The sequence below is a fragment of the Camarhynchus parvulus genome, chromosome 3 (assembly GCF_901933205.1).
Source record: "Camarhynchus parvulus chromosome 3, STF_HiC, whole genome shotgun sequence".
In the NCBI taxonomy this organism is placed as follows: Eukaryota; Metazoa; Chordata; class Aves; order Passeriformes; family Thraupidae; genus Camarhynchus; species Camarhynchus parvulus.
The window spans coordinates 15125754-15150898 of NC_044573.1; the positions used below are offsets into that span (position 1 = coordinate 15125754).

The window sequence follows — 25145 nt, forward strand, 5'->3', positions numbered from 1 at the left end:
CACCCTCCCTGTGTGCCCAAAAAACAAGAGACACACAAGCAGCACAAATCCCATGGCAGCTTTTCCCCAATGCCAGATGCCACCACAAGGCCCTGACATGGCACTGTACCTAAGAGGCAGACAGGAATTTCACCGTATGGGAATGCCCTCCCTTTTGGCAGAGGGAAGGGGACCTGAAAGGAACCAATTTGACTTTTTTTTATGTCTCAACATATGTTTATCCACAGGGTGAAAAATTACTACAGGGCCTGTTAAGAATGCTGGGAACCTTAACATGGACCATGTGATAAGGAGGCAGAAAATGGAGGTGTCAGGAAAATTAGTCCATGAGAAATGTATGTCTTTATGGTGGGATGCCTCTGTGTCCTGGCAGTGATGCTGTCCTGGTCTTCTATTTCTTCCTCTGTCTCTCTTTCTCCCTCTCTGCTCTCTTTTCTATCCCACTCTAGTTGGGTCCATACCCTTTCTTTACCAAGAAACAGTTCTCAGATATAATATTGCCACATTGGTGCTTTATTTTTATCTGAGAAATCTGTCAAAAAGAATGCTTCCCCTTTCAGCAGAATCTGTAAGGACCAAGACGACCCTCTCCAAGAATGAAAGTTTCCAAGTGCCAAGGGGGTGTGTATAATGAGGTTTTTTGAGGTAGAAACGGGCAGCAGCTGAGGTTGACAAGGTCCATCCCCAGTGCCCAACCTCTGAACTGCTGGGACTTGAGGCTGCACAGCCCCATCTTGCATCCCATAGCTTGGAACACACCTCTCCTGTGCCCCAGAGTAAAGTGGCTTCTCCCTCTGCCAACACCTCAACATAAGGCTGGCTCCCCTCCTCCTCTTCCTCCAGAGAGCGCCGCTCCAGCCTGTGGCAGCTGCATGCACCTGCTTGTGGAGGTGCCCCCTGGGCAGGACTGAGACAGTTCCTCTGTGACACAGCCCAGCTCAAGCCAGGTCTATGCTCTCCTGCCTCCTGGCCATCAGGGCAGCTTCCCCTGAGGCCAGCAGCTTCCTTCACAGGGCAATTTCCCTGCCCAAGACAGCCCCAGTGTGATGAGAGCAGGAGATCTGAGGGCTGCTGAGAGCTGAGTCTGCACACAGCTCAACGCAGCAGTGGCAAGGCCCGGGCAATGCTTGGTTTGATTCCCCCTTGGCAGTTTTTCCTGTAAGAGGAGCCTCTTCACAACAAGACAAACACACAAGCTCAGTCAAAAACCAGGGTCGTTAGAGTTGTAGAGGGCACATCCACAAAGTCCTGAAAAGTCTGTAAAACCAGCTGGTGTGTATGTGGATGCCTACTTGAAGCTACACTGGAATGCTTCTCTTGCTGAACTTCAGGACTTTGACCAAAAAAAGTGCCAAATTCACAGGACTCCAGTCATCTGTCCCAAAATATAGTAAAACCTTTTAACTTGCTTTCCAGGAAGCTCAGAGGAGTGATGAACACACCGAAGGCAAGATCTTCCAACGTCTTTAGAAATCAGAAACACAGTTACATGCTTTTCCCACTGTATGTTACAAGTTTAACTGCGCAAAACTACAGTCATCAAGACTCTGCTGAGAACTAGAAACAGTTCCAGTGATGAACATGGAAAGAGGTACTGTTGTAATCAGAGCAAATAATACTTGTTGTTGAGCCAATCAAGTGCTTCAATACACTGAGATCCTGCTCTCAAGTGATTTAGACAACCTGTATTTAACTACTGTACCTCAAGAGAATCAACAAAACAACATCTAGAAAAGATGGAGGCAGAATAACGAAGTTTAAAACTGCACTAACTCAACAATAAAAATGGCTTAGGCTTTCCTACCAATATTTCTTTCAAGCACAGGAAGATGAAGTTTTAACAACCTTTAAAACTGTATTTCAAAATACAAGATACCAATGGCGTTGCAAAAAAAAAAAAAAGGAGAGATAAAAGAAAAAACCAAAAATTTCAGAGCTCTATCCTCTGGGTCTATCCTCTGGGTCCACAACTTAATAAAACAAAAAAACAAACACCACACCAGCCTCAAAATAATACATACGGCTAAGAAACGCATTGCAGAATCCCCTCACCCCTATTATTTTCTTCCTGTACTGCTTACATCATGGAGAAAAAAATTTTCAAACCAATTCCTCTCCCCTGTGCAACCATGTTTTAACACAACCACACTAGACATTTATAAGGCTGTTCTCAGCAGCTATTTCTTGATCCTAACAAATCTACATGTTTCTTGCACAAGTGTGTCAACATCTTCATTATCCTTTTCTTCTGAACTTGGTTCCCAGTCCGAGTCTTCATCGGTAGGTTCACACTCCTCCTCCTCCTCCTCATCTATAAAGCGGTCATTGAGGTCATATTCATTGGCTTCCCCATCATTGACACCATCCTTCTTCACAGTCCTTTTTCCTGTAGGGACAAAAATGTCATGTATTCATGACTAATAAATGTAGAGTCAAAGATCACTCCCAGAGCCCAGACAGTAAAGCACCTTTCCTCACAAGAAAGAATCACCTAAACAGTACATCTGTCTTCCAGTTAAGCCTCTAGCTATTGCTAGATGGCTACTATGACCCTAAATTTTCTGCCTCCATCTATCCATCCATCCATCCATCCATCCATCCATCCATCCATCCATCCATCCATCCATCCATCCATCCCATCCCATCCCATCCCATCCCATCCCATCCCATCCATCCATCCTTTGTATTCTTAGTCTTTGGAAGCTAATAGCTTCCTTCACATGGGAGAATAAAATCTTCTAGATCACTCACCTCCTATGTTCTCCACTTGCCTTCATGCTGGATAGTCTGTGTTTCCCTTCTGAAAGTCATTTTGCTCAGAAATGCATTTTGGCAGATGTGTTTCAACCTTGCTCTCAATATCTGTGACACCTCTTTTCTTAAATTTCCAAAATTCCTAACTAGCTATGGCCTGTTAATATTCCAATCATGTCTTATTCTACACTTAAGTCACATCTCAGTAAAATCATGTTCATTCCTCAGCTTCCCTCCCAGTTTTGCATTCTTACCTTATCTAGAAATAACCACGCAATGATATTGGTTCTAGCTAACTTACCTGTTGAGCAGTTGTCACCAGCTTTCATATGGAACTATGAATATGGCTTTTTTTTTCTTTAGTTACAGACCACAGCCCAAATCCTAACTCTTTAAATTAACCATAAACAATTTTCAGCAAACTCTTGAAACCTCAGGTCAGAGCTCCAGGCACAAACACCACCACCAGTACCTCACATAGCCAGACTACAGCCTCTTTCAGTCACACTCTTCTGTGAGTGGGAACGCTCCTGTTCCAGAATTACCTTCCTTTTTATGCTTGCTGGCTTATTGTTTAAGAGACTTCAGAGGACATTAATCATGCCATAACTGGGAGGGCATGTTCATTTCAGGATGTTTCCTCCCAATTTGTCTCAAACCAAGACACTGTGTTAGCCCATAACCAGCAGAATTTCTCAGTAGAATCACAGACTATAGTCCTTGCAGAATTGGAGGGGAGGGGTCAAAATGAAGATGCTGAATAAAGTAAGAACAAAATCCCCCTTCTCAAACTAAAGCTATGAGAATAATAAGCCCAAGAGCTGCTTATCAAAGAAAAGCCCTTTGTCACTTTCATAGCACTGTGAGTGGTATTTTACAACAGAACCAGGAATGCTGGCAAAATACTGATAACTTTCACATTCTTCTTACAAATGGAAGAAGTGCATACTATGTTCTCCCTCCTCATATATCAACACTTTGATTTCAGCCATGAGTGATGCACTTCCTTTTATGCCTTTCCTCTCCATTTCTTTCTGCTGTAGTTTAATTTAGCCCTGTAGCCCCTAAAGCTGATGATTAAGCTTAATTTGGCCTTTTCTCTAGTAGCCTATCTATAAAGATGATCTTGAAACTTTCTATGGAAGTATCTCCTTGATGTGGGAAAAAAAGCTTGCTGACTGCTCCTTCCAAAACATTCTATTTTGAAGTGAGCTTATCAGCTTTCCAGAAAACCTACACAAAAGTATGTAGGAGAATCCATGTAGGAGAATCCATGGCTACAGGGTGTTATGCATCTCAGTAGCAACAACCTAGAGAAGTCATTCAGTAGTGACAATTTAACAACAGCATAACCCTGACTTTTTTTTCAATTCCTTCCCTACAATTATTCCCCAGTAATTTGCCTCAGATTATTTTTCAGACATTCTCTACAGGTAATTCTGGCAGCAATTAGACTTGAAAGCTAAACATGTTAACTGTCATCTAGAGGGCTCCCCTCTTCTCTTGGCTGGTGGAATTTAAATACATTTGTAGGGAATTTAATCCTGCTGTGTCTAATGGTGCAGTTGCTCCAAATATGACAAAATAAAGGTTAATGGAGCTCTTACTGTCTATCTGACCCTGCAGGACGTGGTATGATGGCCTCAGGTGTGAACTTGCTGAGCACAACCTTTTATAAGCTTTGCCCTCCACAGAGCTAAGTAAACCAGTCAACAAAACATCACAATTTTTTTTAATAGTAAATACAAACAGAACTTAATAAATTAATTTCCTTCTTTCCCGTGTGTGCAGAATATCAATTCTTCCACAGTTTGTTCTTAGTAAGAAAAGTTGAATTTGACAGACTGAATTTCACTTCTGTGCGCAAGTTTTACATGCTACAAGAGCAGCACTTCTTCCTTCAGAGTCACCCCTGCCTGACCATCAGTTGCACACACAAGGGGCAGGGTGCACCCTACTATTTGGATAAGGAACGTGCTCTTATGAGAGGCACAGCTGCAATTTAAAACCTTCAAGAACAGATTTTGACTTTTAGATATGCACACAGCCAGCCTGCTTCATTCTAAAATCTTCAACACTCAGTGCATGCCTCAACACTCTGCAACACAAATTTCTACCATGGACCTCTGATCACGGTGTGGCTGGTACTTGTATCACAGGATACACTAAAACACACAGGTAACAAACATGCCTCAGAATATGCTGGTGCACAGATATAAGCATAGCAAATATTTGGTGATAGTCAAAGTGCACACAAACTGGATAAGAAAATGGTATGGCAAAGAAATTTCTCAGTGGAAAGTTTAAAACAACCTCCTGCATTCACACAGAACAGAAATAGAGGTCAAAACACTTTGCCTAGAAAGCTAACTACAACTATTTGTGCTTTTATTTACTTTCTGTAGAAAGCAAATCTATTTTGAAGATTTCTTTAGGAAATTCCCAGCCTCTCCCTGCTGATCTCAAAGAAGGCAAGCCCCTTCCCACTCCCACTCAAAATGCAATAGTTCTACACACTCCTGCCTTACTCTGGTCACTGAAAGCGAAGACTGCACAGCATCAGACTTTCAGACTGCTCTTTAAAGCTCACTTTTAATTTTAGAAAACATAGGAAGCTTCACATTTGGAAGACGAGACAAAAAAGAATCCTGGAAGCAGACCTAAGCATGTGTCCTGGGTTGTAAGATATGTGGGTATTCTACTCCTATCTGTTAGAGGTGGGGCAGTTATCTTCTGTTATTTGGGCAGTTTTCTTTATCTGTTCCACAACCAATCCTCTCTCTGGGAAATATCTTCTGTTAGTGGGCCATTGAGTGTCACCGCATGACTGATAAAATCACATCATCCTATTGTGAGAAGCTCTACCTGGGGGGAGGAGCCAAACATTCCTACCTGGATATAATCTGAGATTTGGAACACCACAGGCAGCCTTTTCCCACTGGATTCCCAGAGGAGCAGCCTTCTTCTCCACTAGATTCCCAGAGGAAGACAAGGCCCATCTACATCACCACTGGGCCTTCAGAGGAAAACTACACTCTTCTACAGGATCACTGCTTCAACAGAACCATACCTGTCACTCCAGGAGGACTGCAGCCACCATTTCAATTGTACTGCTACCACCCTCACCAACAGGTTGTCAGGTTGTATTCTGACTCTGTCAGTGGTTTTTTTTTTTGTTTGTTGGTACTATTGCATTTGTATTTTTAGTTTTCCTAGTAAAAAATGGTTATTCCTATCCCCATGTCTTTGCCCGAGAGCCTTTTAATTTCAAAATTATAATATTTTGGAGGGAGCAGGTTTACATTTTCCATTTCAAGGGAGGCTCCTGCCTTCTTTAGAAGACGCCTATCTTTCCAAACCAAGACAGCATGTTTGAAACTTGAGTCTATATGCCCCCAACATACATAAACTTCTATACTTTGATCCTGACAAACCCTGAAATTTCAGTACCTCACTGTAAGAGTAAGCAAGTTCATTAGCACATGCACAGATTATCACCTGGAAGTTAGTTAAAGGTCAGAGGGAGTATCTCCATGTTGCAGGAGCAATCTCTCCTTATAAGGCAACCTTAACTAGCTGTGCATGAAATACTGAATTCCTTTAATCCTATTATGGCTGCTGTGTAAGGAGTGAAGATGGAAGACACCATTTAGCCATGTGTGTCTCTCCTTAAAATATGTTTGTTTTCTTGTCTGCTTCGAGGAAAATACAGGTGTGATTATCCAGGAAGACTGGCACAAATGCAACTGAAGGACTATTACTTGTAAGAAAACAAGAAGGATTTTACTAAAATAATGACTATTTTCTCCTCAGCTAAGTATTATCAAGCACCTCCAGCACTATTAAATGCCAAAAGAGCCACAGCAGACCAATGGTGTCCCAGGTTGATGTGCCCACTCATAACTACAGAATACACTCACCATTGCTTGAAGCTTGTTGTCGTGTTCCTCTTCCAGTTACTAAAGAAAGGGAAGTTGTCAGTCAGGACAGAGGGAACCCTGCCATAAGGGTTATTCTTAGAGCTGCTACAACAGGAAACTGACCGATTAAACAAATGCTGAAATGGTTGTGCTGTACTTACAGGTATAAAAGCTACTCTGATGCCTCAAAAATACCCTTTTTGTCTTGAATCATTCCCAAGAGATTACCCAGATAAACTGTTCTTAAAATTGTTACCCTTGCCATCAGTAGACAAATGTCATCAAATCTGACTGGGGGTTTTTAAGCAGGGAATTGGAATATTTTAGGGCATTTAAATATTTTACACTACTGTTTCCATAAATGTTATTCTAACTTAATAATGTCATAGCCCTGAATCTTCAAAGCAAAATGCATTATCATGACAGATCCCTAAGTGTTCTGCTCTAAACTACTGTTTATAATATTGGGATTTCATGTGGAAAAGCTCCAATGCAATAATCAAGAGAAAGTGCCGCAAAAAAATAAAACCAAGAAGTATCCCTTTCGATTCTTTAAGAGCAGACAAAATGTAAACAGCACATTCCCCTGTGTTTCTTCACCAAATCAAGTTACTGGAATATAAAAAGACTACAAAGTGTTAGATTAGGAACTCAAATTCAGTTTTAGTTATCTTCCCTCCAGGTCTCAAGAGAACATATATGCAAAAATTAATTCTCACAGTGAGAAAATCACTGGTGAAAAAAACCCAACACAAAAAGATGACAGATACGGTTGCAGTATTTTGTTTAGAGCATCAGAATATTTTAATATTTTATCTTACCTGAGAATTTCTGATTTAAAAAAAAACAGAAAGAAATAATCCTAATACAGAGGGAGCTATAAATGCAACTTTACTTCCTAAAGGGAGATTAAAGCATTTTAATGAGATAGACATGATTGTCCTTGTGGGTCCCTTCCAATTCAGAATTTTCTGTCATTCTGTAATATTGAACAAATTGGCCTACCTGGAGGTGCACTGTGCTTGTATTCCAGCTTGTGCTGGGGGTTCTTCCTGCAAAGAAGAAAACAGTAAAAGCTTGATTCCATCACCTTGTTCCACATTTCACAAGTGCAGAATTCTCTGGTATTTTATGGATAATTTTCAAGGCACAGCATTTAGATCAGCCAGGTAATAGCCAACAGATAAGGACAAAAAAATTAACACAAAACCCCTTCAAATTATATCTGTTGCTTCATCAAAAGAATGATCAATTTTTCATGGATGCCTCCTTTCCTCTATCCCCAAAGAATGAAACACAGATTAAGAAATTACCAACTCGTGCAACACAGAGGTTGTCTCATCTGGAAGGAGAGCCAGTTTGGGGTTTAGATAAAGCATCCGTTGTACTCCCGAGAAGCATGTTGGCAATTTCATTACTGATATAAGTCTCTATCGCTCAGCCTGAGATGGAAAATTCATCTCATACATGTTTTAAGATAACCACTTTTTCTGCATTAGCTGAGTATCACCAAGGCTTTTTCCTAAGAGCTGTCCTCATTTTGTTACATTTCATGGAGATCATGCTTTTTAGGACAACCACACTTTCCAGGAGAACATGTTTATGTGCAGAAACAATCTTTAACAGCAGCCACCAGTTTCAATATGCTCCCATAAAAATGCTATTGCCTCAAAATATATCTTCTTGTCCATTGTGATAATTATGCTAAATATGTAAACCAGAGATACTGAAAAACAATGGAATACAACAATATTTTGAAGAAAATCAACAATGCTTAAAAGAAACAGCAGTCAGCCATAAACTGGATTTTATTGCTGTTACCTCAATTATGCTTTGTAATAAATCAAGTACTGACAAAAAAAAAGTTTTTTTGCAAAATCACAACAAATACATTACCAAAATTTAAACTAAAAGTTACAGATCAAGAACAACATGTAACAATAAATTGCTTATATAAAAGAACAATTTACTGAATGTTGAAAAGAGATACAGTGTTGATCTCCAGGTCACTGAATAGGCTCTTTGAGCAGTTAAGTTTTCATCTCTGACAGCTGACATAATTACCAAAATAGTGATTTTTACTGTGTTAAAAATATGCACAGACTTGGGTGCTTTAAGGGTAGAAGTCTGACCGCAGTAAATTTCAGAAGGCTACAGCCAATGTAAACATCAAGAATTAGTCATTATTCTACTGTCCTTCTGCAACTGCAGAGGAGAATGTTCTTAACCTGACACAAGAAGAGACACTGTGCACATGTTTCTCACCTATAACAAGCTGTTCCATATGGACACTCAGGCCGGCTGTCATCATTGTCCTGAGCCACCATCTCCATGTTGTGATAGTCATCATCATTAGGATGACTGAACTGCTGGAAGTGAATGGGATTCTTCCTGCAAAAGACAAATACACACTGAAACTGACTGTTCCATTTCAACCGAAGAGAGGACATATAAAATATGTTACTGAATCATTGACAGCTCATTTTTCTGTGGTTACATGAAGAGGAGCTTTTAATGTTTAACTTGACGCAGACTGTATGACCTACTTCTGTCTTAGCACCTGCTGCAACAGAAGTTAAACCAGGAATTTTCCTATTTCCCATCAGCTTTAAGTTTCAGACCTCCAACACGTGTACAAAAGGCTTTATTTGAATTACAAACTAGCATGCTGACATGAAGTTGTACCATAAGACATTAACAACTTCATGTGTAGCTGAGTCACACCAATGTTAGTGAGGACAGCACAAGACCATCATCCACAACTTCTTGCTCTACAACACTTGAATCCAAGGTGAACAAGTAGGGAACATAAATTTATGCATCACTGAAAGAACATTTCTACCACTTCTAGGCAAGAGCTTTGTACACACACCACTCAAGACTAGGCAGTCATAAACATCACTTAAAGAAGAGTTTCTTCCTTCTAGAACTGTTGTAAGTGGAATTAAAAAGAACACAGAAAATCAAGTTCCCACTTCGGGACAAATTCATGTGACAGATCAAAACAGGCTAAAAAAATTACATCAAAATTAACATAATAGTAGCAAAAGCAAATCTATTTTTTCCCTATAATTTCCTGTAGACTTTTTTTCCAAGTGTGATACTGAGAAGGAAGAAATGTGAGATTTTTAAATAAATTATTTTCCAAAAGATATCTGCAAAATACTTTATTGATTACCTCAATCATTCCCAGAGTACACAACCTCTAGTGTGTTTGTGCAAATTATAAAAGTGAGCTGCCTGCCTCAAGCAGGAGAAATAACAACTTTCAGCTACAGAGTAGTTACTGCTTTAGCTTAGACTTGCTACAGTTGCATTTAGAAGCAGGTATGGAACACACCAAGGATGTGTGCAGTCACCTCCATACACAGCAAGTTCCTCACTGATCAGAGAAACTCCTTTAAACTCACAAGTACCTCTTCTGAACTTCACAGAGGAGAGTCAATATTCATTTTAGCATTTCAACTACCACTATAACAAAAGAGAATTTGTTACAGCTTTTACAAAGCTGTAACAAATTCTTAAACATTGTGAGCTCTGCTGGCCATTCAGGCTTCCTTTTAGCATTTGAGAAATACCAGCTATTTAGTATTAATTCTTTAAATCTCCATTTGCTAGGTTTGTTTCACTCAGGAAACTCCACAAGCAAGCTACAGATAAACTCTTCCATAAGCCACTTATCAAAGATCCAGTATGCCTTGGATCTACTTACATAGGTGATAGGCTTCTTGTCCTGGTCTTTTGTTGCTTCTATAAACTGTAGGACAATTGAATAACGTTTCACTAGAAACCATTGCAGGATTGCAGTCTTTTATTCTACAACAAATTCTCATGAAACATCACTTCTTGTGACAAATTCAGACTGGCTGCCTACTTCTTTCCCCATTAAAATAAATGGGATGAAACCAAATCATTTAGAGGCCATTTGCCACTTTGTTTTCTTAATGCACAGAACTAACATACCTGCAGTAATAGCAAGAATTCTCAGTCACATGAAATACAATTTATCTTCTGAAAGGGATACAGCAGCAACTGATGTTCCTTGATTTAATATTAATCCTTACTCCTACATCAACTTACATAAAACATCATGGTTGCCATGTGTCATGGTTTGATGCTGGCACAACGCCAGTGCCCCCATGAAAATATATGCTCCCTGATGTCTGCTGTGAGATGTGACCAGGAATAGAGCAAAGCAGGCTCCAACTTAAAAGGGTTCCCCTTTTAAGGATGCTTTGCCCAGTTCCAAAAAAAAGCACAGTCTCTCACTTTTGGGACACCAGTCCCCCCCAGATTCACCCCCTGGGGCCGAGGGGTCTCGAGAACAGAGGTCTTCTTCTTCCCTGAAGATGGAGGGCACCACCACACCCTCCCCACCCATTGTCTCTGTTCACGCACTCTTTCACATAACATCACTGCACTCTCTTGGCTCCAAGCCATTGCCTCCCCCTAAATGCAGTCTCTGTGCCACAGGAAAAATGGTTCTGTCCATGGCTATACAAGAAAAGTCCAGCCAAAGGCCACTCCATCATCCCTCCCACCAAGATTCTTCTCAACTTCTCTCGTGGCCCATTTTCTCTTATCTCATCTCTATCCCTCTTCTCATTCAAGTCCAGGAGGATCAGCATTTGTAAGGTATCCATCATCCAAGAAAAGGGTTAAAAACGTCAGGCTCTGCCTGTCCAGAACTCCCAAGCTGCCCTGCTGGGCACCTTCTCGCCGCACCCCCCCCTTCTACTTCTCAGCCGGCCTGCTATCAAATTCCAAGGTGGCACAGGCACAGACACCAGCTCTCTCTCTCTCCTGGGGAGGGGGTGGCTGCCCGATGTCTCTTGGTGCTCCTCCACACTTCCATCCTCAGGGCCTGGCCTACCTTGCTCGGCCGCACATCTTCTCCTCCCCCACCCAGCCGCAGCAGCTGGGCAGGGGAGGAGGTCTGAACCTTTCACCCACCGGAACCTGAGAGAAAGTTTTCCTGAGAGTTCTCTGCTTTTAACCTCCTGTGTTCTCAGAGGTGTATCCATGTCCTCAGTGGCCACACCAGGTGCCAATATTCAAATCTGAGCACCTATTGGTTTGACCACAGCATCCCAAAAAAACTCACTTCCTCTCAAACCATGACATGAGAGTTCAGGTCTCCTATATGTCTTCTATGGTGGCCCTTAAAAAGGGTGGTGGTGGTAGATTTATTTTAATTCCCTATTCTGCTAACTTCAGAAAAGCAAGCAGCAGACAAAAACATGTGACAGCATTCGGAAGGCGAGTTCCTCGATAACAAATAAAGGCAGCTACAACACACACAGAGCACTTTGTCTCCTAATGATAACAGCAGCTCCTTTGAATTTGGCCACCTCAGAAAGTGACAGTGAATGAAGGTGACAAGAAGACTCCTTGAAGCAAGCGATGTGCATCAAGTTTAACTCTTCCAAAAGCAGTGTTTTCAAATCCCTAAATGAAGAAACTAAACTATGGGTTACAAATTTACTTGCTAAATGTTTGCTACAGACTAATAGAAATGTAGTCAAATAACTAGATCTAACATTTAATCTTTGCTCTAACACACTTTTACCACAACACAGAAACAACTAGTTAGGGGCCTTGAACTAAAAGCAAATACAAAGACAGACTACAAAGCACATTTCTTTTGCTGCAAGCAAACAAGTCGAGTTTCATAATATTTCCTGAAGATCAAAGCTGACATTTTGATTTCTCCCTATCTGACAAAGTAAGACTGCTATTTGTTATTTCAGAACATTCTTTTCTTTTTATAAAGCAATACTTTCCAAAAGCATTGCTGCCAAATGCCTCACAATCAAGAGACCCAGGAAGAAATGCGCACATATAGACTCCTACTCCCTACTACCAGTACCTAAGATTTGCCTTCCTAAAGATAAGGAATATTTCTTCATAGCAGAGCATTAAATCTCCTTAATACCCACACAGGGCAAAACCTGTCTCAGCAAAATTCAAAGTAGCTGGAGCAAACCAGAGGCTGCATTTGCACTACTGGATCAACAGAACTGTCTAGTAAGACATGCTTTTGTCATAATCATTAAGGGGAAAAAATGAGATATGTCAAAGTTACATGAAAACCAACATGTGATGTGCTCATGAACACAACAGCTTTACAGTTTTGATATTCAGTTATCTCAGCATCAGGCTCACCAAACATACAGGAAGCCAGTCACTTGTGCTTGTTTGGTTCCTAACCAAACTCACTGCTTTTACTATTGTTGAAGTCCCTTGGGGGAAGATAAAAAAAGGCACAGGATCTGCTGTTTCCTGGATTAGCCTTTTGTATTTACAAAAAATTACATGGGATTATCTAGAGCTCAAAACCTTCTCCTAAATGTAGTTCACAGGTCAGTGGGCATTTTCTAGACTCAAGAGCACCTCTAGATTTCAGCCTTTCATTTAATGTAACATGACAGGACACCACACATCTTTTCTGGGCAGAAATAACTAGCAGGAGGCCAGGCACCCAGCACTGGTGTTTTGGAACTTCTCTGGTATGACAAATTTTCTACCACGTCCATCTTCAAAGGATATGAATGAAAAGAAGAGGAAAAGCCCCTGTTATTCTTCACCTGCAGTATTTCTAAAGACTGTCCAGGTAAGAGTTAACCTCAAATTCTAAGTATGCTTTGTTCTGGTTTTAGGGGTGACTGAAAGCTTTTTAAAAATTGCAGAAACATCAAGTTATAATAAGATAAATTCTTGATTATTTATGGATGACAAAGAGTAAGTATTTTAAACATTCAGATCACAAAGCAGGCAATAACTTCAATAAATACAGTAATCTTTCATATAAGTCTCATCTGCTAAAAAAACAAACCTACAGGGTCTGTGTTGGGCATGTGAACCTTTTACATCTCTTCTCCCTGCTAGAACCTCATACTATACACACAGGTCTTTTATTTCTTTTCCTTTTATAATGGAACTTTATATATTATTTCCTGCAACACTTCATCTTTTAGTTTGCTCAAATACTTTATCCCTTGTTTGGGTTGTATTAGGAGTTAGCAAGACATGCCGGCTCCTCCTTTTATCCTTCTAAAATTAGCGTTCTGCTATTTGTTTCTCATCAGATCCCTGTTCAACAAAAGATTTTTTTTCCAAATCAAAGCTTATAAAAACTTTACAGTATTCTCTTCCATAGCTAATACGTTATTTCTAAATAACAAGCTAGACCAAGATAGTATTGATTTTGCTTTACCTGTAACAGCCACTTCCATACTTGCAAGGTGTCCTCTTATGCTGCATCTGTTTGGAGCTTTCTGAAGCATCTGCACTTCTGGCTGAATCAGAAATCTCAGTGTTGTAGTCCAGATTTGCATCAAGCTCAAGAATCCCTTCCTGAGCACCAAGATATTGGGAAGTCCTGCCCCAGTGAGCTTGTTGGTTTGTAGAACCAGCAATGTGCACTTTGTTTTCTGTTTCCTCAATTCTGTTGTCTTTAATGGAGATCTGACCTTCTCTTTTAGACCATTTGCTATAGAGTTGCCTATCATTTTTTTCCAGAGAATTTCCAGGGTTTGTTGTTTCAGTCTTGTCGCTTCCTTCCATATCTCTCATGGTAGTCTCAAGAAGAAATCCAGATGTATTCTGTGGAACAAGGTTACATTTTGAAGAACCTGAAAATTTGCACTCCTCAGAATGAAAAGCTTTGAAGTAAAACTGTGCCTCATCATCCCTGCTTTCAAAATCAGTCACAGAACAGCCCGATTTAGAAAGGACCTTGAAAGTTCATCTGGTCTAGACTTTAAAAATCTTCTACTCCACTTCCTAAACTCAAGTTCACTGCTAAACACAGCTGCTGAATGAAAACCTCAAGTTCAGAAAACACAAAGAGAAAAACTTATCTTAAAAGAAAAACTTAAAGAAAAACTTATCTAACAGCTTCCTTCCTCAGTTTCAGTTCCCTCACACGACCTGTTCTCTCATCACCTCAGTTTGTGAACAGTCCAAGAACTAGTTAAAATTAACTCACAATTTAAAGTACTGGTCCTGAAAAATTAATGGGGATTATACAGGTGAAGATGTAGTAGACTGTAGAAGAATGTAACTTGGACAGACTCCTACCCATGAATCAATTTAAATGATTAAGGAATCACTTACTAATTTAATGAGTTTCTTAATAATTTAAGCACCCAGATACATGGAGTATATTTGTATTTATCTATATAGAAAATATATGGGAACTCAGGACACATACCCTGAGGTTAATCCCACACTGATACATCTTAAATGCTTCAGCTCATGACTCTAAATCACAACAGTCTGTCATAGACACCATTAAGCAAATATTTCAGTTTTGACACTAACTGCATTTTAAATTTTGGAAAAAAATGTACATTTAAAATAAGAAATGTGTTCTTTAGAAAAAGAATCTGAGATACACAACTGAGGAAAAAACACTGTCCCAACAATTAAGACTACCTGGAAGCATATTACATTCAAGGCTGAACTACTTTGATACCTCATAGAACTATTCAAATGTCTGTGCTTTCTAAAGATTATTATCTATGTTTCCCCTCCAGTAAATTTATACTTAATTTACTTAGGTGTGTTTTGCAGAGCTTGAAAATCAACCAGTGATTTCCTACTGGATTTTGTTCCTGTCCAAGCAAGTCTCATGAAATGTTATCCAAAACCAACTACATTTGAGCAGCAACTTGATTAAGAAAGGGAAAGTCAGCATTAACATCAGATGATCCTGACAGAAGCACATTTAGTGACTCAACTAGGAGACAAAGACAACTCCCAAAATACAGCTCAGCAATCAACTGCAATTTAAGAAATAAGCCTTTTTTTGCAAAAGAAAGCATAAATTACTGTTATTTGCCACTACCACTTCTGAGTTCTCTACCATGTATTTCCACCCATTGCCTGTACTGTACATAAGGAGACAGAAGGCTCACACTAATTCCCTGGTTACACACCAGGCTGTGATCCAGGGAAACCAAAGGCCACCAGCACTCAGCACTGGGACAGCCTCTGGTGGCTGCTGCCAACCACAACAATTCAGATATTTTTGCTTTCTTCCCTACAGAACATTTTCTCAATCACCTTAAACACAACAGCAGGACCATGATTTAGGCTCTGCTATCCAAATTACAGTCTTTCAGAGCTCTCTATGGTTACTACTCTTGCTTGCCCTAATACATCATTTTCTCTGCAAAGTCCTGAAAGCAATTTCTTAAACTGTACTTGAAATTAAAATGATTTATGAAATTATTAGGTGAAAACAAATAAGGCTTCCTACGTACAAATTGCAAAATTGAATAATTCATTACATAGTCACTCATAACCAGGCAAAGAGGAAATAGCTCAGCAGCTGTTATTAATGGACCTAGTGGACCACTGTTATACCAGAACTACTACTACTACTTGCTCTCCATGCATAGTTCGTTTCAACTAACCATAAAACCAAAACCCCAATAATTTTCAGTGTCAGAAGCATTTTAAGTATTTTGTCAGATCCTGGAACACACCCAGGCAATTTTAGTGCCAGTCATTAAAAACGCCTTCCAGAGTGGTTCACTTAAAGGAAACAAGTCAGTGAAACTCTGTTTGCTCTCACCAGAATATGCTTTGTTTGACTTTAGCAATGATCCTTCTCACCACTTGCAGGATGTTGTTGGTAAGGATTTAACTGCCTATAAATGCAGCTGTACTGTGAGGTCACAGAGAGACTTGACCAGCTGGACCAAAGGGTCTGTTCACTCATTGCCACAAATATTTTTGGGTTTCAGGTTACTTTTTTTGACTCGGATTTTGAGATGGTGGCATAAGCACACTCCATGCTACCTTCCTTTGAAACAGCAGTTGCTGAGCCACACACCATCCTCATCTGACCATAAGCCCTCACCTACTAGAATGGCAATAGCTTGGGCAAAGCCCAGTGCTGCATTGCGTCAGTTTCACACCATCATCTATCCCCAGAGGTTCTCAGAAAAAGAAGCCACATGCACCAGCCACTCCTAGAAGCAGTGCTCTGGCCCATGTGCTCTTGCTTCTTGCTGCAAAGTTCTCAGTCTGGTTCTTCCATGGGACATTTGGGGTCCATGTCCCAGATCCTTTGAAGAAAATGCAGAAAATCAAATCTCTGAGGCTTCCATGATCCTTGCTACAGAGCTATCCAAAAGACTGGTATTTCAAAACAACAAATCATGATCAGAAAGAACACAGAGAACAAAAAGTTATGTTGTAGACCTAACCTTCAACATGACATTGCCAACTACATTCTCATTTTTTGCAGTATCATGGTTGCACCCTGAGCCAAAAAGTTACCTGAGATAAAGGAACAGGGATGGGAAGGCAGCTCCTTTTCCCTTGATCTTGCTCTCCACCTTCAAAATCCTCTATAGTTTCTTCAGAAGGTAATCTTTTTTTCTGCTGTACATGTACTTTTGATTTTAATGACTCTGTAAGACCTTCTCCCCTTCCTTGGCCTTTTTCCTTTCTACTACCTTAAAAAAAAAGAAAAAGGGTACTTTTGGAATGCAATTTTTTAGGGAAATCCTGACACTAGAAATCATTAAAGCAGAACACTGGGCACATGGCATGAGAAACAGCAGCAGTTGTGAAAAAGACTTTTTAAACAGTTCCAATGTTTGCATGTATCCCCAGTTCCCCCAAGGTCAGGGCTTGAGATACTTACCCACACAGTTCCTAATCTCAACACTGACAAAACAAAAACATTCAGTCTTTGAAATAAATTATATTCACACATATAGCAAACATTATAGTACTGGCAGAGAAACAAATAGACAAACAAACCCCATTCCCCCAAAAATACAAAACAAAAGCACAAACACAAGAAAACTATTACACCAGTACAGGACTCAACACCATGCAATTTTTATATAAATATGGCAGGAAGGAACAGTCTAGATTTAGAAGGGAGACGAAATAAAAAATACTGAAACACAGATTTTCTTTGTCATCTTATAATTTTTTTTTTTCCAAACTAGCTTTTGAGGAAAAGAATAAGCAGTATGGTGGATGGTGCATGATTGAGGTTTTTAAAGCCACAGTTGCCCTCATCGGTGCACACAGACACCTGTATTTACAACAGGAGGGAAGAAGCAACTGGCCAGACACTGCATTTAACATACTCCCGTGGGCTTGCTTGGATATTAAGAGCCAAATCCATAACAGCATCTCAGTAGAAAGAGCAGCTGGAAAGAGTCACTAGAGTAGAGCTGCTGCACATGGGAGCAGACACACACTCACCAGTCACAGTTCATATACTTGGACTGATCAGCAAAGGAAACTCAAGTTTGCCCCCAGACCACTTCACACCTCCCCACAGAAGGGCAAACAGGGTGGGGTGTGCTGTGTTCAGCACAGGGAGTGACAGAAATACTTTCCCCCTCTCACTTCTTTGGCCCTCCTGTTCCATCAATAAAAGTCACAAGGGCAATAAATGCCATGCAGAAAGTTTGTCTAATGGCAGTTTTAGAAGCTCCCAGGACCAAAGGCAGACATGTTATAAAGTCTTCTTGAGCTTGTGCCAAGGCATAGGCACCCCGTGTGTCCCACTGACAGTGACTGAAAACAGCCTTCTGCTGCTGTCACTATTGCTAGGCAGCAGCAGCACATGACACGTCCAGCAATTTCTTTTCCCACAAGAACAGGAGGGAATGCAACACTATTTCAGCCTTATGTTAGTAGGAATCTATCAGACTGTAATGAACTGCTCCTCCTAGGAACTAACTTTGGACTAAATAACCAAGTTTGATTCAGTAATGATTAAAAAACTAACATGCAACACCACCCAAACCCTTTTGCCTTTAAAACCTGTGAAATTAAGAATCTAAATTTAGAAGGGCAAAACATCAGTGACTTAAGTGTGGAGAACTCTTGGAATTAAAGAGACAGAAACTACTTATAATTTACATATAAAATAGGCAAGTTTATAGCAAAGGGCTCCTGAACGTCCAACGCACAGCTGTACAGACAGAGTTTATTATCTAGCATCAAAACCAAAAAGAACAGAAAGAAAATTAACTGATGAAAAAGAGCTCTATCACACCCATAGGACTGATGACAAAGGAGACAACAGAAGTCAGTCTTTGTCAGCTGGCCCCACACAGAGCATGGAAAGAGAAGTAGCAAATTAATACTTCCTACCACCACCACTATAATTTAAAAAAGTATATCAAAGCACAGCAATGCATATTGGAATGCAATCATTATCACACTGCAAACCTACCTCCCGTCGTAACAGGCTTGGAAACCCTCTGCACCAGAAGATCTCTTTCCAGCATCCAAGATGGAAGCACTCTCCTTCTTTGAATAGATTTTGACTCTTTGCTTTCATTATTGTCAGAAAGAGGAACCTGAAAGAACATTTACTGTTTAGTTCCTTTATCCAGTCACAGAAGAGTGGGGGGAAACTAGACCACAGTTTGTACTCCGTTATGCCCTTCAAAAGCAGTCTCAGTAACCACCTACTTCTTGTATGGTGACCATTGCTCAAATATTTTAATTTTTTTTTTGCAGTTTCCACCCACTCAGAAAAACAACATTTATAGGAACCTTCATGCAGTAAAAACAAAACAAAATAAAACAGAACTTCTTAGATCTTTGGAATAAATATCTAAAAGGCTACAAACTGAAAGATTCATAAAAGAGCTTTACCACCACCTTGCTCTAGAGTTTCCCTACATAGATATAATAGAAAGAGCAAGTTTAACAAAAGTCAAATTAACATTAACAAATACGTCCAAGAAAAAAAAAACAAAACTCTGCAAATATAAAAGTCTTTCTTAAATTCCTACAATTTATTTCCTGAGGAAGTAACCAGACTCTAAATCTCTGTAAAAACAATGCAAATACACCAAAGTCACATTAATTATTTACTGAAAACAACACTATCATTTTGAATTTCCTGAGCCAGTCCACCCCAGGGATCTCAACTACAGCAAAGGCTGACATTTCATTTGTATAGAGAACACAACACCTCCTTAACTTTTCAACACATGCTTACAAATATTAAACTTCATTAAAAACTTACACACCCACCAAAAATTTGGAAGTAGCTTCATTATTCCTTGTTTTTGTGTCTCCCTGCACCTCAGAGCTGGAACATGCTGGTTCCATTAACAATGGAATGCAGGACATCTCAACAGCATGAACAGTTGGCGCTTTTGCATCAGCCTCCTGATTTTTTTCTGACAAAACAAAATCAATTTTATCTACTCGCACACCACAAATATAAACGTGCACTTTTGACTCAAACACAAAAGTTGGTCTGAATGCTTGCCATTAACAAATGCAGTTGGAAACTGATCGTCAACATCCTCTTAACATCAGCTTACAGAGGAAATAAATGCACCTTCCTTTTACCTCATACCTAAAGGGTTTTTAACAATAGACTCTCTAATAACTGCTGACCACGACTGTGCTGTTTTGGGGCTTAAGTACATAATTTACACTGGTTGCTGCCATTACAAAACTTTGAGAAAGCTGAAACTGCATCTTAGAATTTGCTTTATGGTAAATCTGCACAACTCCCCAAAATCTGATCCTACTTTAAAAGTCAGGCAACAATTTTAGGATGCAGTTTTCAGGATCAGATGCCAAATGAATCAAGCACTTCCCAGCAAGTTCTCTCTACAGGCTATAAGCCTGCAGCACTGAAGTGACACTAGATACGCAGGTGCTAGATTCAAAAGCCACAGTCCAGAGCCACTACATCTAAAAAGCTTTTTAGGTTATGAAAGCACACCCAAACTGTAACTGTTTTTCCTTCCACACATTGCCTTTTCACTACTCAATTCACCAGCACAAATAATCAGGGAAAAACAAGTCTAATAGCTGGAGTATTCCCTGCACAGAATCACTGGGGAGTCTCTGCCAACCCTCCCAGAACTTTCTGCACTGCAGAGACAGCACACTGACCAGCTGAACTTTCTCTTTGTCGCCCTGGGAAGAGAAACACCAAAGGCTAAACTCTGCCCTCACCCCTTCAGCTCTTCAGGGGCTCACAAAACCCCAGGATGGGGGAGGTTCAGTGGGAGCACAGGGGCTCATCTGGCCCCAGCTCCCTGCTCAAGAAGGGTCATCCTAGAACACATGGCACAGGATGGCATCCCAATGGTTCTGGAATATCCCTACTGAGGGACACTCCTCAACCTCTCTCGGCAATCTATTCCATGTGCAGCCACGGCACAGTAAAGAAGTTCTTCCTTATAGTCAGGGGGAACTTCTGTGCATCAGTTTCTGCCAATTGCCTCCTGTCCTATAGTTCTGCACCAGTGGGCACAGCCTGGTCCATCCTTTCGGTACGCTTCTTTCAGATACTTATGAATGAGGTCTCTTCTCAGCCGTTTCTTCTCGAAGCTGATCACACCCAGTTCCCCCAGCCTTTCCTCCTACGAGAGATGCTCCACTCTCCTGCTGGAGCCGAGCTTTCCCCGCCCCTTCCACTCACGGCAGAGCCGCCGCGGGGCTGCAGCGCTCCTTCTTGAACCGCAAGGCTGCGGACACGAACCACTCTGGCCCTGGGAGCGGGGGCCGCTCCCTCGGGCTCGCGGCTCTGCGGGGCTGGGCCGGCCTCACCTCGAGGTTGCCGGAGCCGCCGGGACAGTGCCGAGCCCAGCAGGAACCGCCGCCGCCTGATGACGCGCGGCCACCCCGTGACGCGCAGCTTCCCTGGGCCGCGCGGCGGCGCCGCCTCCGTGGTCCCGAAACCGCGGAGATTCGCCCCGAAACCAGCGCCCCACGCGCACACCCGCAGCGGGCGGGCGACGGGGACATGGCGGCGGGCAGGCACCCAGCCCAGAGCGCTGCCGGTGGCGGCCGCCTGCACACGGAGAGGCCGCAGTGACGCCTCCCCACCCCGAGGCCGCGGGGATGGACGCGGAGCGCGCTGCCGGCCGGGACAGCGCTGAGGGAGGAAGAGGAGGACTGGGTGACTTCGTGTCTGCCCTTCCTCCCGAGATCATCTCCCGGATTTTCAGTGGGCTGGATGTCGAGAGCTTGTGCCACGCGTCCGTGACGTGCAAGGGCTGGCACCGCGTCATCGACAGCAACGAGCGGCTGTGGCGGCGCCACTGCCTTGCCGTGCGCGCCGTCTGTCAGCGGGAGATCGACTGCGACCGAGGGAATGGCTATTCCTGGAAGGTAAATCCACCTCCAGCGGCTGAACACCGGCAGTGACATAAACGAGAATGCTGGGGGCCAATAGAAAAGTGTAAGGAAATGACATCCTGTCACACCCATGCCAGGGTTGTGACGGGGGCGGCTGCGGTGACGGCGTGGCTCGGTAGCGCGTCCTGGCAGACGGACATCTGGTAAAATACACTGGGAAATAAATCAAAGCTGTCCCTTTTCCTACCCAGGACGCAACCTGTCCGGCTCGGCATTAATCCTCCTGCTGCCCCGCACATCCTCAGCGCTGACCTTCGTCATACACAAGCCCTAACACGAGACAAAACCCACGATCCCGCCGATAGGGCCGACAGGGACTAGGTTACAGAACTCCGATAGGTGGTGTGTGCTCTCTGGTTGTATTTTGTGGGGATAGATCTGCTAGTTAGGAATGTCTTCCTGAAAAATCATCTTGGATAGTGCTGTCTCAATACACCTCAAGTGACACACATTCAGGAGGAAAAAAAATGGGGAATAAAAAAGGAAATGAGCAGGAGCTTTTATAAACTGTTTAGAAACTCTCCCCACACACAGACTGCTCTGATGAGTTTGCAGCAGGTTTAGCTCCAGAACCTGCTGAATGATCTCTCACTGTTGAACTCAGCCTGGAAGTTGAGGTAGATTGGGACCTGATCAGATAGACCAGATAGGTGGTTCCACAGATTACTCTGGGCCAGCTATAGGGTAGTCTCCCACCTTATTTTAGCTGGTGTGTTTGAGAGCACTGGAGGGGTGAAAAGAGAGAAGCAGCAGCAAAAGAAACAAAAGCGGCCACTGGACTCTGACATTTCAGTAAAGTTTCTGCAGTGTGAGGCGCAGCCGTGAGCAGATAGTGGTTACCCTTTCAGTGTGTAGATCTGCTACCCTTGCACAGCAATTTCCAGAGCTCCCTGCACTGATTGTCTGTTTTATCTGGAAGGGATTTTAAATAGAAGCTACAAACACACCAAGTCTACATTTTCTTGCCCTTAAAGGCTGGCAGAAGAGAAGAACCCAGACAGCCTCCAAACAAAAGAAAGGTCACAGCCTAAACAGAAAGTGGAAGGTGCCTTTTTTAAGCCGTACGACAAATTACTGGTTTGGGTTTTTCATCTTGACCACCAAAGAATTGACGCAGGAACAGAAAAGTTCTGCTTCTTGGCAGCATTGCCTTTTCCTGGATTTAATGTCTAGATATCCAATGGCACATTCCAAATCCCATTTCTAGCACTACTCTTCTAGTGTAAACTTGTTATATTGAATGCAATTTAAATTGGTTCCTTTCCGAGATCTGACTGTATGTTTTTCCACCAGATTACATTGTTGAGAAACTACTGGAAAAGCAAAGTGAAGCAAGAATGGCTTAGTGGGAAGTACAGCAACATTCCTTCGCAATTCAGTTTGCCAGAGAAAAGTATGTATCCAATGGATGTCGACACGTGGGGAGAAATCTTGGAAGCAGAACTTGAGAGGTGATAAACCAGTGCTGATTCTTGCAACTCAGATCGCTTTTACCAATAGCAGACACACTGTTCAGCAGTTGTGAAACTGATTTTGAACTGATTATGAATTTATGATGAAAACTTCTCCAAAAAACGTTATGGGTGTCTTTTTTTAATTTGCATTTTACTGTATTAATTTTATGTAAAATTCTAAAAATAACTAAATATTCAGCTGTAATTTATATTTATAATTGTAATGTTCTACTGCACTGTCAAAAATATGCCAATTATAATTCCAGTTTGCACTTTTTGTTTTGGAAGAGATGATTTTTATATTAAAAAAACCAACCAAAAAAAAACCAAACAAACACGAACCCAACCAACCCCCCCCAAAACCCCCAAGGTGTGTTTGACCTTTCAACATGAAATGTATCGTATCAGCAGCATATGAGAGCCCACAAAGGAAGGCTGGGGAAGGAACGAATCCAGACACTGGAAAGAATCCTCTGTTCCCCTCCGAGCCGAAAGTGAGCGAGGAGTTGAGCCCAGCCCCTCACCCCCTTGCTGCATCTCTGCCCTTTCCAAGGAAAAAAAAAAACCTCACCTATGAGACTGCAGCCAGCTGCTCCCCCTCTCTCTTGGCTACATGTTTTATTTCTCTAAAGTACCATTGTTATAATTTCTTAGGCAACAGATGGGAAAAAATTCCCTGAGAAAAAAAGGGGAAAGAAAAAAAAAGAAAAATCCTAACCTCCAACAAGAGGTTGGAGGTGTAACTCAGAGTAAAGAGCATTCCTAAATATAGAGGATGTAGCAGAAAGATCAATGAATTGCAAACACTGCTTCCACTATTGTTAGCTGTTCTGCTCCAAGGTTATATCTAGTTAGCTCAAATTAAAAAAAAAAAAACAAACACAAAAAGGCATACCCAAGCACATTGAGGGTACTGCTTCACTCCCTGCTCACAGCATGTTTTACCCTGGCTTAAGAGAGCTAGAAGTGCAAAAAGTGCATCTAAGTCAATCAAGATGAAAACAATACTAGCAGTACATTCTCATCATCTCATCATCTCATCTGCCCAGTTTTTTAAATCATAGCACAGGGAAACTGCTCAATAACTGATCTAGTTCCTCACTTTTCTCATCCAGCCTTCACTGTTACCTCTAGTCTGTAACTCCCTGACATTTATTCCCTATTCCTGCTCCTTTCATGCCCTTATGCTGTAAATTCTCATGTATTTGTCTCAGGATACAGTTTGTAAATAGAATAATATTCAGGTATGAATCCTAAAACAGTTACTTCACTGTGCACTTGGCTGTAGCTTTTCCCCACTCTCGAATGAGCATTAAGAATCCCCAGTATCTGTTGTGTCTTTGCCTCTATTCAGATCAGATGGCTGTGCCTCTTTAAAAACAAGGAATTAAACATGCAGCTATGCAATTACACAAGGCCTGCATCTCTAAAGCTGGAGTAAAAGTGGTGTATATTTCTTGTGAAAAATATATTAGTGAGAAAAAAATATTTAAGTACAAATCCACATAAAAACAAAGTCTTCTTCCTCTCCCTACTCTGACTCCTTCCTTTAAGGGTTTTAATTCCCCCTGGAGATTTCATTACATCAATTCTGGTCATCTATTCTACTCCTCTCTGCCCCTGCACCATCTACTCAGCCTCCCATCTCTGCTGCAGGATGGATGTGTTCCTTTCCCTTTAAGGACATCCCAGCAGCATCCAGTGGTGCACTCCTTACACCACCTGGTTTGGGCTCACCTCTTGCCCCTTCCGTCTGCCAACAGAAGCCACTGAAATGCCAGAAATAGGAAGATTGTATCAATGACTAAATTAGCATTTGTATGTGGGTGTCCTTCCCCAGAGACCATGCTCAGCA

General features: G+C 41.6%; 2 protein-coding genes across 5 annotated transcripts; one reads left to right on the forward strand and one right to left on the reverse strand.

The window, feature by feature from the left end:
• Positions 1 to 607: 607 nt before the first annotated feature.
• On the reverse strand, positions 608 to 21845 carry APLF (aprataxin and PNKP like factor). Of its 4 annotated transcripts, none has more exons than XM_030946272.1 (9): positions 21246 to 21845; positions 19707 to 19844; positions 18895 to 19021; positions 16968 to 17146; positions 13891 to 14279; positions 8940 to 9065; positions 7680 to 7726; positions 6675 to 6713; positions 608 to 2386 (listed from the first exon to the last, which is right to left on the reverse strand). In XM_030946272.1, the coding sequence occupies exons 1-9, from the start codon at positions 21441 to 21443 to the stop codon at positions 2178 to 2180; spliced, it is 1452 nt and encodes a 483-aa protein (XP_030802132.1). In that variant the 5' UTR covers positions 21444 to 21845; the 3' UTR covers positions 608 to 2177. The 4 variants fall into 4 exon arrangements, with proteins under 4 accessions (XP_030802132.1, XP_030802135.1, XP_030802134.1 ...); XM_030946275.1 differs by having other exon boundaries at positions 19707 to 19855; positions 21246 to 21623; XM_030946274.1 differs by having other exon boundaries at positions 19707 to 19855; positions 21178 to 21386.
• On the forward strand, positions 21113 to 23548 carry FBXO48 (F-box protein 48). Its single transcript, XM_030946276.1, has 2 exons — positions 21113 to 21809; positions 23130 to 23548. The coding sequence occupies exons 1-2, from the start codon at positions 21540 to 21542 to the stop codon at positions 23289 to 23291; spliced, it is 432 nt and encodes a 143-aa protein (XP_030802136.1). The 5' UTR covers positions 21113 to 21539; the 3' UTR covers positions 23292 to 23548.
• The last annotated feature ends 1597 nt before the right edge of the window (positions 23549 to 25145 follow it).